The sequence below is a fragment of the Anabrus simplex genome, chromosome 1 (genome assembly GCF_040414725.1).
Source record: "Anabrus simplex isolate iqAnaSimp1 chromosome 1, ASM4041472v1, whole genome shotgun sequence".
Lineage (NCBI taxonomy): Eukaryota > Metazoa > Arthropoda > Insecta > Orthoptera > Tettigoniidae > Anabrus > Anabrus simplex.
The window spans coordinates 961,611,229-961,629,167 of NC_090265.1; the positions used below are offsets into that span (position 1 = coordinate 961,611,229).

The 17,939-nt window shown below is 38.1% G+C and overlaps 1 protein-coding gene across 2 annotated transcripts in view; it reads left to right on the forward strand.

The window, feature by feature from the left end:
• vtd (RAD21 cohesin complex component verthandi) overlaps positions 1–17,939 on the forward strand; it is a 188,814-nt gene that overhangs the window by 103,052 nt on the left and 67,823 nt on the right. For both annotated transcript variants that reach the window (XM_067136760.2, XM_067136761.2), the window contains exons 7-8: positions 6,943–7,151; positions 11,141–11,361. In XM_067136760.2, the coding sequence (XP_066992861.2) occupies positions 6,943–7,151; positions 11,141–11,361 (430 nt within the window). The remainder of the gene's footprint in view (positions 1–6,942; positions 7,152–11,140; positions 11,362–17,939) is intronic.

Sequence of the window (17,939 nt, forward strand, 5' to 3'; positions counted from 1 at the left end):
AAGTCTTTCTCCAGTTCTTACCTGTCCTTAGTGCATCCTGATTATTGGGGATTTGTTTTCATAATATTGATGTTTTACCCTACACTGTTTTTAAAATAATCTTTTGCAAACTGATTGAGTTGGCCATGCGGTTAGGGTCGTGCAGCTGTGAGCTTGCATTCAGTAGATATTGGGTTTGAATCTCACTGTTGGCAGCCCTGAATGTGGCTTTCCATGGTTTCTCATTTTCCTACCAGGCAAATGCTGGGGCTATATTTTAATTAAGATCATGGCCACTATGTTCCCAATCCTTGACCTCTCCCATCCTTTTGTTTCTGAAAATCTTTGATGTGTTTGTGCATTATTAAAGCAAGTAGAATCTTTTGTGATACTTGTAGTTTAAGCTATTACGAGTACCGTACCCTTCTGTAACTCCCTTTACAGTACAAACTGAAACCTCTGTTGAGCTAATTTTTTCATCTTCTTGTTGCTTGTTGTTTTAAGGGGCCTAACATCGAAGGTCATCGGCCTTTTTCACCTTCTTCCTTCAACATAGTGTATGCCATCTTCAGCGTGTTGTATAGTTACCATTTATACATGAAAAATCCATCCCATAGAATAAACCGTGCACCCTAATTTTAGGAGAGAGTTGAAAAATTGGCTTTTATTTGTGTCTTATTTACAAGAAATTAATCCTACATAAGTACGTACTCCAAAACTGAATACATTAAAATATAAATTTTGTTTTAAGAAACTCCTCATAATCTTCACATGCTGCTGGATTGGTAGTCCGCTGGTCAGAATTGTCATTTAGTTTGCTTACCTTCCCCTGAATCTTCTAGTTTTGCCTGTGTATGTCGTAATCGGTGTGCTGTTTGGTGTTAGCTGTACAGGAATATGTTGTGCTAAATGCTCATTGATTACTATTTTTCGAAGTAGCATTTTGACTTTTGCCAGTTGCAAGTACAGCTTTCTGTGACATGCAACCTACTTTTTCCCTGCTGCGTGGTTTGCAATGATCTCTGCATCTTCAGTAACCCTAAGCTTATCCTTACTCGTGAACAAGCAGTTTGAAAATGTATAGCCATACTTAATGCATGGTTCACACTCCACTTCTAAATTGCTACTGATGCCACACAGACCAAGGCCGGACAATACTGTAGTAAAATAAGATTCATTGTTTGATGCAAAGCTGTTCGAACCTTATTTATGAATAATGCGCACACCCAAGGTTTTCTTCACTGTATTCTTGAAAAAATATGTGTGGATTATTAAAGTATATACAGTAAAAGCTTGTTAATTCAAAGCCACTGGGACGCAAAAAAACATGCTTTGAATTAACGTAATTTTGAATTAACCGCCACCTACTCGTAATTCAGAAATGCCAACCCTTGCCGCATCACAAAATATTCTAAGACCCATTACTGCGTGCAATAACCTTTATTTCTCAGTTCATATGGCATGAAAGAAAACCTATTTCCAAAATGTATCCAACAAGGTGCATTTACAGTATTCAAATAATGCACTCAGATAACACAGTGACAAACATAACCTCACGCAACAAAAGAAAAAAAACATGATTCAAACATAAGGAGAAATCTATGCTGTCTCCCCTGTGCAAGTACTTCATCCATTGGATTAGGGTACTGTATGTATATTTAGGTGCTTTGTACTTCACGGAAAGTACCCAATGCCCTTAAAACACTGTGGCTTATCGAACTTCCGTATGGTGAGGGGAGAAAGTCTCTCGCTTCTGTCTTCATTATAACACAGGACTGTGGCAGTATCCCACAGACTATAGTAAATAGATGAGCAAACCTCTTATCTTGTACCATTGGTGCTAGTGAGGCCGGAAGCTTCCGCCCGCCGCCATTGTACGTTACTACAGATTTACTGAAAACGTAAGTTCTTATGCTAAGTGAAGCTTTGGTTTCTGTTATTTTATGCATATTTCAAATTAATTTTTTGGCAAAGTGGCAAAATGGTGAACAAAGAACACCTGTGTAGCTTTTGAGTGTAGTTTTTTCTTTTCATGAAGAAAGAAGGAAGACATAGGAGTTTCAGTACACCTGTAAGTGGCTTATATATGTGCTCGTTAGCACTTGTTGATCATTTACTGGTACTATTAATGATACCTAATCATCTAAGACCGGGCGAGTTGGTCGTGCGGTTAGGGGCGCATGGCTGTGAGCTTGCATCCGGGAGATAGTGGGTTCGAATCGCGCTGTCGGCAGCCCTGAAGATGGTTTTCCATGGTTTCACATTTTCACACCAGGCAAATGCTGGGGCTGAACATTAATTAAGGCCACAGCCGCTTCTTTCCAACTCCTAGGCTTTTCCTATCCCATCATCTCCATAAGACCTCTCTGTGTCGGTGCGACGTAAAGCCACTAGCAAAAAAAAAAAAAAAAAGAAATCGTTATGTAAGAGGCAGTTACTTGTTCATGTGTGAAAATTGAATGACAGCGGGGCCTTCAGTTATAATACCAATATAGTGCGTAGCTCAGTGAGTTGCGCCGGAGCCTAGGCATCGATGGATCAGTGGTTCAAGTCCAGCTGCGTGCATGGGTTTATTTTTCTTTCTTGTCCTTATGTTTCAGTTTGCCTATATTCTATGTAAGAATATTTGTAACGTTTCGAAAGTTGGGTACCCAAATGAAAAATATTGTGTAGGAAATGAAACTTTTAATTTTGCTATGAAATGAGAAATACAAAATAATACTTTCAACTTTCTTCCTGACATTTTTTATTCTTGTACCCAACTTTTAAATCATTATAAATATTTTTGCCTAATTGTGTGGAATGAAACTTAATCATGCACACAGCAGGACATGAACCAGTGTTGTCCTTATTACAAGATTTGGACACTACACAGAGAGCCACGTGCTCATTTATCACTTTACTAACGTTTTGAATCATTATAAATATTCTTACCTAGAATATATGTAGAATGGAACTTAAGAAATTTTATGTTTTTCAAAACCAATTTTCTGAGTTTGCCTGAATATCTGGCCCAATGCCGTGGAGACACTTATATTCAAGAATTTATCTTCACGTAGGTCTTCTTCAAATGTAAAAAATGTATATAACCTCTCTGCCCGTAGGTACCCTTATGAACCGTATTTTGGAGAGAATATGTGGTTTAAGAGCAGGCATGAAACAGAAGATATATACCAGTCACAGCTCAACTATAGGAAATAGATTCTGTTATGCTTTTAAGTTTAAGCACTAGAGCTTTAGTTATAAAACCTAGTAGACACACATGTCTATTAATGTAATCTCATCAGTGAATGTGAAAATTCCTCTGAATCATGCTGTAAGAGAGTTGAAACAGATTTCACTATAGTGTCAGTCAACATATAAGCCATATTTAAGCACTTGTACATTGATATAACCGAGTCACTTTTCCTAAACATTAATTTTTAAGAAGCCATAATGGGTCTAAGTAATGAATACTATTATAATTTTGATTACATTTTTCATTATTTTATTATTATTATTATTATTAACAACAGATGCGTCATAATTGGGAAATATCCCAGTGGCAATGATTACTTACAATAGTATGATAATGAAGTAAACCTAAAACTAGCTTAACGTTACAAGTCCGTTATACACAATTGACACGTACCTTAAGCATTTCAAAATTTTTACATTAACCATTTTCTTACCCCCCGGACTAGAAAGCCACGAATAATGGCCAAGAGGAGTCGTCGTGTTGACCACACAACACCTTGTAATCTGCAGGCCTTTGGGCTGAGCAGTGGTTGCTTGGTAGGCCAAGGGCCCTTTAAGGGCTGTAGTGCCATAGGGTTTGGTTTGTTTTATTGGTTTACCCTTATAAATACAACATGTTCATATACAAATAATTCAGATGCCTTAATACCAGATTTTCCGTCCGGTATTCTTATTTTTGCTATGATTTTACACTTATGCGTTGAAATAGTGTAGTGACGCAAGCTGGTAGTGGCCGCAGGCTTCCGGCTTCAGCTCTAGCTGCTCATTGCCAGTCTATTTGCTATATGTCTGTGCTGTATCCTTGTGTAATTTACTGCTATGGCATGTCTCTCATAATTCAGAAATGCCAACCCTTGCTGCATCACAAAATATTCTAAGATCCATTATAATGCATTATAATGCGTGCGATCACCTTGATTTGCATTTTAAACATTTCCATAGAAGCTATTTCCAAAATGTATCCAACAAGATGGGCGTCTCCGAAGACCTTAAAAAGTAGTTAGTGGGACGTAAAAGAAATAACATTATTACAAGGTGAATTTACAGTGTTCAAATAATGCACTTGGATAACTCACTAGCAAACATTTACTATATGTCTGTGCTGTATCCTTGTGCAATTTACTGCTATGGCATGTCTCTCATAATTCAGAAATGCCAACCCTTGCTGCATCACAAAATATTCTAAGATCCATTATAATGCATTATAATGCGTGCGATCACCTTGATTTACATTTTAAACATTTCCATAGAAGCTATTTCCGAAATGTATCCAACAAGATGGGCGTATCCGAAGACCTTAAAAAGTAGTTAGTGGGACGTAAAACAAATAACATTATTACAAGGTTGAATTTACAGTGTTCAAATAATGCACTTGGATAACTCGCTAGCAAACATAATCTCACACAACGAAAGGAAGAAATGATTCAAAGAAGAGGAGAAATCTATGTTAGCTCACTTGTACAAGTGCTTTATTCACTGGATTACAGTACTTCATACATTTTTAGATGCTTTGTACTTGTACAGAAAGAGTCCGATACCCTTAAAACATTGTGGCTTATCAAACTTACCTGTGACGAGGGGAGGGAAGTGTCACGCTTCCATCTGCATTGCAACGCAGTACAGTGACCCTACCCTTGTATAATTTCCTGCCATGGCAATTCTCTCCTTTAAAACCACAAATCCGCTGGAGTCTGCATTAAGAATTATTTAGTTTTGTTGGCATTGCCAATATTGTGTGTTGCGTACTAATTGATTATATGAGCCATGCTTTTTTTGCCAACTGTCGGCATCACCAGTTTTCGCAGATTCTTCTTCTCCACATACTGCCTGCTGCGTGACCTGGCATTCCTTAAAATGCTGAAGAAACCTGTTTGAACACCAAAACTTTAGTCCCATTATTTACACCAATTCATTCACATTCCCCTTAATAAACTCGCCATCAATGGGGGATGTTCGATTAAACCTGCCAAAACCACTCAAAATTGGAGTGTTTAGCTCCTCGAATGCACATTCACTTTGTAGTATTTACATCTAGCATTTTTTGGGCTTTTATACTTTTAGGATTTAAAATGTTGGAAGCATGAACACAGAATTCAAAATTATTTGGGTGTTTCAGTTTTCTTTCTTTTTTTAATCCTTTGTCGACTCCATTATTATTATTATTATTATTATTATTATTATTATTATTATTATTATTGTTATTATTATCATCTTCTTATTCTTCTTGCTCAGTGTCTTGGAAGAATACTGATGCTTAGTCATGTATACCCTAAACTAAAATACTGTAACTAACAATAAACTAAAATACAGTATTAATAAGATATTACTACGAAGTACGTAACTGTACGTTAAAATTTGTGTTAAATGAGTAACTGCAAGAATACAAGAGAACTATGATTTCACTCAAACTTACCAACTGTAAAGCGCACTGTAGACACACCAAAGTGAGTGAAAGTGCAGAAAGCTACCCCTGCACGTTCCAGAAGATGCATTCTATCATGACATGGAGAAAGTTTGAATTTAAATTACTCTGTAAAATACTGTTTAAAAAATGGGACATAAAAAACTTTACAGTCTGTCAAACACACAAAATTTCAGTAACAATTATAACACTATAAACATACCTGTAAAAAATACATACTGTTACACAAAGAATGGAATGTTTTTTTCTACAAGGACATCCTCAGATTCTATCATATCACTTAAATCATGCGTAAGTATGCACAGTATTGTTTATGTTGCATAAACTTGTCAATGATATAGAGTTAGGTGATAATATGAACAAGTATTAACAAATCATGATTTTATGAGTATTTAACTAACACCGTATTAACATAATGAAAAACAGAATTCTGTACTTATGTGGATTGCCGAAGCTTAGTCCGTTGTCACCAAATAGAATTAAAAGTCTGAATTTTGGTAGTGGGACTGAAATTGTTTTTTGAATTACGAATTATCCATATTTTGAAATAACAATTCATATTACATGCAAATCCGTACCTCATGTTTCTGGGAATGAGAGCTTTTCTGATGTTGAATTAACCAATTTCGAATTGTTGAGGTTTTTCTGTACAGTTTTCTTTCCTCAAGATATACACTCACATCCACTTTACCATTTGGTACTCACATTTGAAGTATTTGATTGCACTCTTTCTTTTGGCCTCCTTCTTTTCTAGATTATTTATTGCCCATTCATCAGGCACTTGCAAGACTTATCACAGAGCCTTCACAATCATTTGTAATAATTTCTATCAATGAACCTTTCCCACTGCCCTTCACCCCTGTTGCTCCTACTTCAACCGAGCTCGATAGCTGCAGTCGCTTACGTGCGGCCAGTATCTAGTATTTGGGAGATAGTGGATTCGAATCCCACTCTCGACAGCCCTGAAGATGGTTTTCCATGGTTTCCCATTTTCAGACCAGGCTGTACCTTAATTAAGGCCACGGCTGCTTCCTTCCCACTCGTAGCCCTTTCCTGTCCCATCGTCACCTTAAGGCCTATCTGTGTCGGTGTGACATAAAACAACTTGTAAGAAGAAGAAGAAAGCTCCTACTTCATTCTGTCACTTGTCTTCTTGATATCTGGAAGGCCCATGAAATCCATTGTAAGAGGAATACTTTACCACACAGATTTATGGCTTTCATTCTGCTCTTTCTATTTTCATTTTGTGTGATATTTTGTGTTTTTTAATGAATATTATTTGCAACTTTAATTTTGGTGTTCAGTACTGATGTAGAATCAAGACCAGCTACTCCGGTACAAGGTCTGGTTCCGGAGCCTCCAGCACCAGAACCTGCCCCAATCATGCCTCCACCAGCAGAGCCCGTATATCAAGAGCCAGTGGAGGAAACGCCCGCTCATGACCAGACTACCCTTCTTCAAAATGAGGAAGAAAGTTTTGCTCTGGCACCAGTGGATGCTTCTGCTCTTAGAGGTATATAGTATATGAGATCTGGGATTTTGTGTTATAATTTTGTAGTTGCCTGATGAGAAATCCAGCTCACCTTGGCAGAGCTCTTCGCCTATACTAATTGTATTCTACCCATTTCACTACCGTAATGATTCAGACTTAATATTCCATTCTCTGGTTTGTTTAATACCTGTATCTAGTTTTGCGATTACCGAGCTCGATAGCTGCAGTCGCTTGAGTGCGGCCAGTATCCAGAATTCAGGAGATAGTAGGTTCAAACCCCACTGTCGGCAGCTCTGAAGATGGTTTTCCGTGGTTTCCCATTTTCACACCAGGCAAATGCTGGGGCTGTACTTTAATTAAGGCCACGGCCGCTTCCTTCCCACCCCTAGCCCTTTCCTGTCTCGTAGTCGCCATAAGACATATCTGTGTTGGTGCGACAAAGCAACTAGCAAAAAAAAAAAAAAATTGCCATTAGTGCTCCCTTTTATGAATTCTCTGCCCAAAGTTCAGAATGGAGGACTATTTTACCTCCAGAATATTGACCAGCAGCAGTACATCATGCAACTGCCGCATCCAACTCACGATCCCAAGTTCAGAGGTTACTGTCATCACCACCACTAAGCACGACTGCTTGGTAACAACAGCCTTCTGCACAACATGATTATTGCTGCTGGCCTTGGGTGGAATAGAGGCAGGTGATTCAGGGATTCACACTCATCATTGAATAGAATGTGGCCTAGTCCAGATAATTGAATGTAGTTTTACTCACAAGAAAGAGCGAGTATTCTTCTTTCACAGAGTATATAACATGCCTTGCCATCTCTTGGCGAAACATCTGAAACATGTACTTATATCCAGACTCTCTCAATTCTCTGACTTGGCTGGGACCTGTTTGTGTGTGTATTTTGTCCTCTGGAAGCTGTTGCATGGCCAAGAACCGCGTGTATATGCCAGTATGTTCATGTGATTAGGGAAAACTGGATTGCTTGTGTGAAACACGCAGAAAAATTGCAAGATGATTTAGTGAAGGAATTAGGTCAACTAGAGATTTTGGATCCCATTATTTCTGTATTTACTCGTTTATTATACCCCCTTTTTTTCTTTCTTGATTTTCAACTTCAAAAATAGGTGAGGGTAAAATATTTGAAAATTTTACATATTGTAGGTTAGGTTGGCATGGTTTAAAAACATAGAAAGGAACATCTAATATCTTTAAATCAACACAGTCATTTAAATCTATACTTTATTTATGCAGATATTTGCACATTTAAACAATTTTCTATCAGCTGCCTGCTACATTGCCGCAGCTGACTGGTCACATGACTAAACAGTGCCATAACTGCACACATACCTGCCAAACCTTCCGATTTATCCGGAAATTTTCCTTTTTGTAACTCGTCTTCCAATTTTTCCAATTAATTTTTAATTTGTCCTATTTTTGACCAATATAACCTCCAGTACGGTCAATACTCTTCCCCTAGGATAAAGGATAAATTCTTATGTGCTTGTGTAATTTACCCAACTTCATTTTCAAGCGTATTTATTTGATGCTTTATTTCGCAAGTGTATCGTCCGTCGCCTTTGTGTATCGTGTTTCCTGCATGCTACAGCAGCATGTGTACTTTGTGGCTCGAGATTCGGGACAGCAATCGTCCTACAAGCAAGAGAGGCTAGCGCGCGCTAGCGACTCAGTTAATCGGAACGAAAGAATAAGTCTCTTAATGTGTGGTTCGCGCACCATTAACATTGTTTCTATGCATAATTTTGTTGGAGTTGTAGGCCACGTGTCTTTTCTAGTGTTTCTATGCTTTTCCCCATGTCAAAGTCGTGTATGTTAATAATGTATGGGACATACCGATCTGTTTTGTATTTTGTGGTTTTGCGTATTTCAGTGCATTTTTGTTCATTCTTACTTCTAATTTTAATGAGTTGAATATATTTCAGTAAGTTGTGTTGGTGACAGTTTCTGCTATTTTCTCTTCACATTATGGCCAAAAATCATAAGCGTTATTTCCAAGTGTTCAGAGATACCTATAAAATTAAATTTCCGTTCATTTTACAGTGTAATAAAGGAAACTATTACGCGTTTTGTTGCGTGTGTTGGTGTGGTGTAAATACAGTAGAACCTCGATATCTCTAATCATCTCGGGAGATAAATTTTATTTCAAGTTAGCGAAATTTAGAGATGCAGAGAATACCATTTTTGATCATGTATAGCACATAATTGAATCATATGTATCTACGGTCTTTTATTGAATACGGTATATTATTTTTAACAGTGCTTAAAAATATATAAAGAAACTCTATCTTACAGCATCACTTTAATTATGACACTTATTATAGTAACTTTTTAGAAGACAGGATTACAGTATATACAGTAGTGAAACAAGAAACATAGCTCTGTTAACACAGTTGGAAAAGAAAAATCCGTTAGTCTCTTCTGTTTGCTGCGGTTAATCTTTCCTCCCTTCATGTTGAAACTTCTCGTCAATACCACGCAGCCGAGTTTCTTAAATGAAGCTTGTCATCCACTACTTCGGGGCTTGCTTTCGTACGTGACCAGTAATTAATTGATACCCGAGAAACAGCGAGGTTTTGCCGATTTTCTGATCACTAGAAGTTTGAGGTTTTTTTTGTTCCCGTCATATCCGTTCACAGCTTCACTGTAACCCTTTCTTTACTTGTTAACTGTTCCTCACAAACCATAAATGCCTTATTGCACAGTTAATGTTGCACAAGGGAGGACATCTTTGCTTCGAGAAATCAAGAAATTCATGGAGTCGAATTTCAAGTAATAGAGAAACGAATACATGTGAAGAATAGGACAAACGGCTGGAAAATTTAAGTTACGTTGAAATACTGAAAATTCAAGTAACGGAGGTTGAAGATATGGATGTTTGTGTTATTATTTGTATGTATGTGTCTTAAATGAGAGTGATTATGTACATTTTCTTGTAACCGTTTTGTTTTTTGGTTTAAGATTTTAAATTTAATGGTCAATTCACATTGTAACTGTAGATATGTATGCCTTTTATCCTGTCCTTTTCTCACGTAGACCATGGCGCAATATATGTGATGAAATCCAAGAATTAAAACATCTTCCTATTTTTGATTTCTAAAAGTTGGCAGCTATGTGCACAGAGCAGCACAGAGTTCAAGGTTGCAGAGCATTTCATTGTCCTAAGTCTGGACACAAAGTGGTGAAATTCGATCACTCTGTTGGTGGGATCTGATGGAAGCCGCTGGCACAGTGATGTCCTCCTCTGCAAACTTAGTTTATTTCGGCAAATAAAGTGTTCTGACCAACCTGTGATTGCTTTAAAATCCTTTTCCACAATACCAAGACTTTATGCAATTTTACATGGTTTTAAATTGCATTGTTTCATGATTTACAGCATTGCTGTTGTCTCTTGCTTCTCTAACATGCCCGAGAACTTTAATGCCCTCATTTTCGTATTTTATTTTCTTCACACCGTGGAAAGAATTAGATGATGTTGGTTTTGTTCTTGCTCCCAATAATTTGTCTCTAGTTACGCTAATGACAAATCGTACATTGCTGCACTTCATATTTATGACTTGCTGCTCTCAATCTGCTTTCTGCAGCATATTCTAACATATGCAGTTTGGAGAATGGCATGAAACTTGTTCTCTTGCTCATTTCCACTCCTGTGTGTGTACTGTTAATTACACACTTCACACGACTACGCAGCTTGAAATCTGGAAGGGTATTGAGAAATCTACACTAGGAGAGAGACTAGCCAAGGCACAGGTGATGCAGGAATGTGGGTTTTACCGATAACTGAAATGTTGCTTTACTTTAAATAACCATCCTTTTCCCTGGCTTGTCATTATATTTATTTATTCTTTTGTATACATTATTTTTGCCTTTTCTTGTGTATTGACTTTCTATTCAAACATTTTAATTTCCATATGTGCTAAATCTTGTGTATATTTTCTTTCAGTTTCTGTACAACTTTTATTCACTCTTTTGAAATATCTTTATTTTTTAGGATTTACAAAAACCAAACGTAAGCGCAAGCTTATTGTTGATGAAGTGAAGAACATATCAGGAGAAGAAATGAAGGCTCAGTTGTCAGACACCAGCGATATTGTAACTACACTGGATTTGGCACCTCCTACTAAAAGACTTATGCACTGGAAGGAAACAGGAGGAGTAGAGAAGCTCTTTGCACTCCCAGGACGACCAATCCCTGCCAGGGCATTGTCCAAGGTTTGTTTTTCAAAATGTATTTCTTGATTGGAATAATTGTACCAGATATATAAAGCCAGCAAATTTATTCAAAGAAAATTACAGTGTCTACTGTCAGTGTGCTTGACAAACCTCAGACAATAATACCAATGTAGTTGGCACGTTATTGGACATTATAAATTTTCCAGGTAACTCATTCCCAGTTGCCAGTGTTTCGCCCCACTGTGCTAAGTTGGGCTCATCAGTTCGTAAATAGCACACCCACCAAGATGCATGGCTAGTGCATACCGTGGAGGCCACTGCGTAGGCTACTTGGAGCCACCGGCAGTGCTAATGCACTATGAGAGATTTTGTCTCATTACCAAAAATTTATGCCTTCTCGGCCATCGAATGATATAGATCTTGATTCCCATAAAGAACCTGAAATATTTGTCCCAAATGAGTAAATTTATAATACCAATGTAGTTGGTCCGCTATTGGACATTATAAATTTTCCAGCTAACTCATTCCTGGTTGCCAGCGTTTCACCCCAGTGTGCTAGGTTGGGCTCATTAGTTGGTAAATAGCACACCCACCAAGACGCATGGCTAATGCATTCCGTGGAGGCCACTGCGTAGATTACTTGGAGCCACCGGCAGTGCCAATACTCCATGAGAGACTTTGTCTCATTACCAAAAGTTGATGCCTGCTCGGCCATCAGATGATATAGATGTTGATTCCATAGAAAATCCAATGCCTGTTTCCAGTCATTCGACCGGGTCAAGAATGGAATGAATGAAGCCCCCATCTAGCGGCAAGGATAGGAATTATGCCGGCTGCCGAACCCTGTCGCACTCCTCTGGGGCAATGATTAGTGAATGACAGATGGCTCAAAATGATATTGGAGAGTGTTGCTGGAATGAAATATGACAGGGAAAACCGGAGTACCCAGAGCAAAACCTGTCCCACCTCCGCTTTGTCCAGCACAAATCTCACATGGAGTGACCGGAACTTGAACCATGGAACTCAGCGGTGAGAGGCCGGCGTGCTGCCGCCTGAGCCATGGAGGCTCTGATTCCCATAGAAAACCTGAAATATTTGTCCCGAATGAGTAAATTTATAATACCAATATAAATGGTTCATTATTGGACATCATAAATTTTCCAGCTAACTCATTCCTGGTTGCCAGCGTTTCGCCCCAGTTTGCTAAGTTGGGCTCATGGTAAATAGCACACCCACCAAGACGCATCGCTAATGCATACCGTGGAGGCCACTGTGTAGGCTGCGTTTGGCTTCTGCTATGAACGAAAAAGGTACAAGTATATTAAAATCTCAACCTTTGCGCTGACTATAGTTTGCAGTCAGTGTGTGCCCCATTCACTTTTTCGTGCCAACTGCTCTCATGAATTTCATTTCATTTCGGTTCCGTATTGACGATTATGTTACATGCATTTTAAAATCTTAGTACCTAATGTATAATTGTTCCACCTAGTAAATACATTCATAAGACCTACCTTAAGATAAAATAGCTGCGTGTTAAAACATCAGATCAGAAAGTCGCCCAGTGTGGTATAATGAAGTCAGAATGGCTCTGAAAATGAACAGTTTTAGGTGATGTATGACAATGGTATTATAATTTAAAAAATTCTTGCTCCTTAAAATTTTGTTCCAGGTAAAATGTTGACAACTCAAAAGTCTAATTCTTTAGAATTGTTGTTCCACTTAATGTGAAAACATCTACACTGTTTTAATTTGCAGACAGAGTATGTTAAATGTAGTGCCAGCCAAAGAGTAGTGTAGAAAATGAATGGTGTCAAGTCGTCTCGGTAGATGTAAAATATAGGAGGACACTAAATATTAAGATGAGGGAAAGAAACATGCAAGGAAAATAAGAACCATATAGATTAAATGTAGAAAAACAGACTAATACCTGTAGTCATGATACTTTATAGGCTTTTGGGTTTATGCCGTGTCAAGAAAATAAGGTGAAATTCTTTACGTTTCACAGAGAACTCTCGAGCTCTTACCCACATTAGACACTACAGGTCCAGGATTATACGGGAAGCTGTGGAAATCCTAACAGTTTCAACAGGGACACTGGCTATCAATTAAGTAATACCTGGTTGCCAGTCATTAAGGATTTACGTAGGTAGTTCCCTTCCCTATCCCTTCACTGTTGTTATTTCGTCTCGGTGTTTTCCAAATTCGTTCGTTCCTCATCGCCAGATGTTTCATTCCAGGCTTGTGTCAATGTTCTACTCCTATCAATGTCATATGTTATGTGACCCTCTTAGACTGATCCTGATGGTACAGTCAGCTTCTGCTTCGAACGCTAGCGCTGTGCCTCGTCTGGGGAGCCATCTGGTGTCGAATGAACATACCATTTCCACTTCTATTATAACGTCTAAATTAAAAAGTCATTGTTTAAGAAACCTTTCTCGTGGACAGTCAAGATTTTTCTTCTGGTAATGCAGAGCACAGTTGTCTGTGAAACGTAAAGAATTTTACCTTATTTTCTTGACACGGCATAAGCCCAAAAGCCTATAATAAATCATGTCTATCAGAACGGGCCGTGAAAGCATCAATGGCAAACTAAAACTCACTTTCATATAATCTTGATGACAAATTTTCTCAGTCAAGTGTCTATAAATTACAATGCCAAAAGTGCAAAATTTCTTATGTTGGTCAAACAGGCAGTAGTTTTCTAATAAGGTATGGAATGTGTTAATGCTGTTATTTGCAATCAGTTTTCTGTAATAGCATACTAATCTAAGCATGGCTTTACATCTATGAACCAAGATTTAAGCATTTAAAAACTGAGAAGCAAGGTCCACTGCTCAACATCTTAGAAAACCTTTATGTTCATACTGGTCAATACTCTAATCCTAATTTCAGTATTAACCTTTTCACTGCTGAGTTTTAATGACCAGGTGAATCCTCTGGGCTGGGTTGTTTTTTTTTTTTTTTTTTTTTTTTAATCCTCTGGGCTGGGCTTTTTTTTTTTTTTTTTTAGGAAGAAGCACTTTTACAAATAAATTTTTACTGATACTATTAATGGAATGCATATCGTCCCCTTAGCACCGCAGCCCAATATGCGGTCAGGTATGAAGCCAGATTATATTTTACAGCATATTTTTATGCCAGATGCCTTTCCCGATGCAAACCTCTGTTAAGAATATAATAAATATGAAATGAATGATGGTGAATGAAATTGCGTAAAGAAGTGGAAGGAATTGGCTGTGACTTATGAATAGGAACTGTCCCGGCGTTTGCTTGGGAGTGCGAAAGGGAAACTACAACAAAATTCTCAGGACAGCTGACGTCGGGGTTCATACCCACTCGTCTGCCAAATGTAGAGCTCGGCTCCATAGCCGTTGCGTGTTAACACGCACAGCTACTCCGCTTAGTGATATTATTACTGAAATATAATAAAAATTGTTGATCCAAAAACTGGTATTATTAAAATCATTAACATTTTGGGGGAAAAGAATTTATTTGAGGAGGGGATGACAGTTCCACATGAGATTCATCATTACTACTTTGTCTCACACTTTCTTTTAGTTCAATATCGCACTCTGTATATTCTTCTTCATTATCAAAATATAGTTCTTCAGAATCACTATTTATGAGAAAACATTCCATTTCTTCGTCAACAAGAGATGAATGTATTCAAGACTCCATGATGGGTACATGTTAGTGGGAACGATGTTCCACTCCAACGAAGCTTAAATAACATCAGATCCCTTTCAAAACACGCAAAATGTACTGGTATATCTACCGTATAGAACTTCTTTGAGCATTTTTATGGAATTTCGAAGCATGACAATATATAGCTCATCCATTTATGAGATCGGTGAAGTACACACTGCACCAAAACGTATATATACGGGTTTGACAGACGCGGCACGGCGTTCAATAACGAATATATACGGGTTTGGCGTTGAATGTGAGCCACACCAACCCCATCTATCACTAAATAAATCAGTGATTCAAGCAACACCGTTGTAAAATATACATGAGGTACAAAATTCGAGGCCCGGATCGTGTCGACTGGGCAAGGCACATACATGACCCTGAGCTGAACCCCCCCTTGTAATTAGGTAACAAGGGCAAGACTACATCTATTAGCAATAAAAGAAGAAATGGTTCAAACCAGGGGAATTATTAAATGAATATGAGAAAAGCATTTAAATCAAGAGAAAAAATACACAAAATAAACAGGGAAATTAATCGTAATAACATGGACATACCTTATTAATGTTCACATAGTCATAACATGGCGTGAGTTCAAGGCTAATTCTCGTTAAATGTATTGATACGTAATTTAAAATGCTCACTGCCCCTCAACACATCACTATTACATTACCAGCAGCTTCTTCTCCATCATTAATAATTCAAGCAGGTCGCCCGTTTTACCAGGATTCACATATCCAAGGCACTGCACCACATATTACACGGGCAACTAACAATGAGAAGCCTCAGCACAACAATAAGCCGTGCCGGAGAACAAAAGGTAGATAAGAGTGACGCCAGATGAGACTGAGCACAGCCTCCATGGACCAATCAAAGCCGAGACAGATCCAAAGAATACAATAGGTATTGCCTATGCGCAAATATGAAACTAACATGGCGGCTACTCAATCTGAGTATCAGCCACTGATAAGAAATAAATATATAGCTCAGCGCTGAGAACAAAATAAGGCGCAGAATTAGAAAGACAAATACCACAGGTCGATCGACATACCATCCTTTTCTCCCCCACACATACCAACTCACATGCATACCACATTCACACTCACACAATGAGGGTATCGGGAAAATAAAACACGAACGGCCGTTCAAATTTCGTAGTCAAATACAAACCATAAATTATGACTCCACGGTCATTACCAGCGGGTCTCACGTACTCAAATGTTTGCGTGCGGCATGCAATTACACATAAGGTCAGAATTGAACATTACTTTATTCACATGAATGGCATGTTACGCCTCGTACAACCTGGATTGTACCTCCTGTGGTCTAGACGAGGGGCACATCATTAGGATCACACAGTGTTAACGCACGCAGTGCACCAAATCATAACCACAGAGACCCGTTTTCAATTATAACCACAAGACCACAAACACATTCATTCAAAGCACATCGTACGATGGAGCGGAAAGATGTATGCCATTGACTGTAACATTCGGGAATGACTCGTCACCAAAAATATAAACAAAACTATCACATACCTGTGATTATCAATGGTAAAATAGAATAGCAATTAGCGTGAAAGGTCCAGGCTTGAACACACTAAATGAATATTTAAAGCATAAAAATGCCACACCAAACATAGCGGCAACCATTGTTAGTAACCGCCACACACAGAACAGAAGAAGAACTTCTCGGAGTAAAAATTATCACTCTAGCAAAACGAACGACCTCACAGATAAAAACAGCGTATGCTGCTCCCTACTGGATGTCATTAGACTGACACATGTAAACATTGAAAGACAAAGCTGAGGGAAGCCATTTGCATAATGAAATGTCAAATAATGGAACATGCGACAAGCATGGTTCAAATGGGTTAATGAGATCAATGAGAAATCCAATACTCTTTTTGATATAATCATTCCTATTTGTAAGAAACAAAAACTTAAAAGAAATACATTAATCCGTCAAACCCTTCAACTTACATTCCCTCACACCTCCAAACCCTACTTGCCCCTCCTCACTCACTCCTTCCCCATTCCCCACCATTTTAAGCCATGCCACTGCTCTCTTTGATTGATCAGTTATAGTGTTGGTCTTCGCATGTTCACACACTGGCATAGAAGCACCAGAGGGTGACTCTCAAACAATTATATACAATATCTTTTTTTTTTTTCCAGTTCTCTCAACCTTTCACCTTTATTTTTCCAGACATTCACTCTGTATGGAATTGACAGATCACTCTTCTTTTATTAGAAGGCCACTTACTCATTATTCAGATTGTGTATGTTCCCTTTGAACATCACAGTAAATTGCTAGTAGTATGCCTTAGCTACTAAACATAATTTGTGGGTCAACACATCCACGACTTATATGTCAAACACCTAATATCAACACTAATGCAAGGCTTATAAATATATCAAGAGACATTGTAAACCCCATCTATGTAATACTGGAAGAAGCTTTTAATGTTTTACTTTAATCTTCTTTTTTAGTTGTGATTGTGTTTTCATTCTAATGTACTCTTTTACTTCAAGACTTTATTCCCAACGAGGATAAGTTACCCCATTTAACTCCAGATGTATATGTAAACATCTACAACTCAAATACGACTCACATGTGCTCTTAAGCATATTATATAAACAAGTCTAAGACATGCGAATTTCAGGGTATTATTAGTGATTGTATTGCATGTAACATTATACAGTGAAACCTCATTAGTGTGTTCCTAATTGACACGCTTTCCCGCTTAGCCCATCGTAAATTCGAAGTCCCGATTCTCATCTTATTAATATAAAATATCTCACTTATCGCGTTACTAATTTTTTGCCATCACCGCTTTGTACGATCACATTTTTCCTAGCCCTGAAAACGTTATTTGTCATCCCTTGTGATAGAAACGTGATTTCCAGCGTGGGTAAGATCCATCG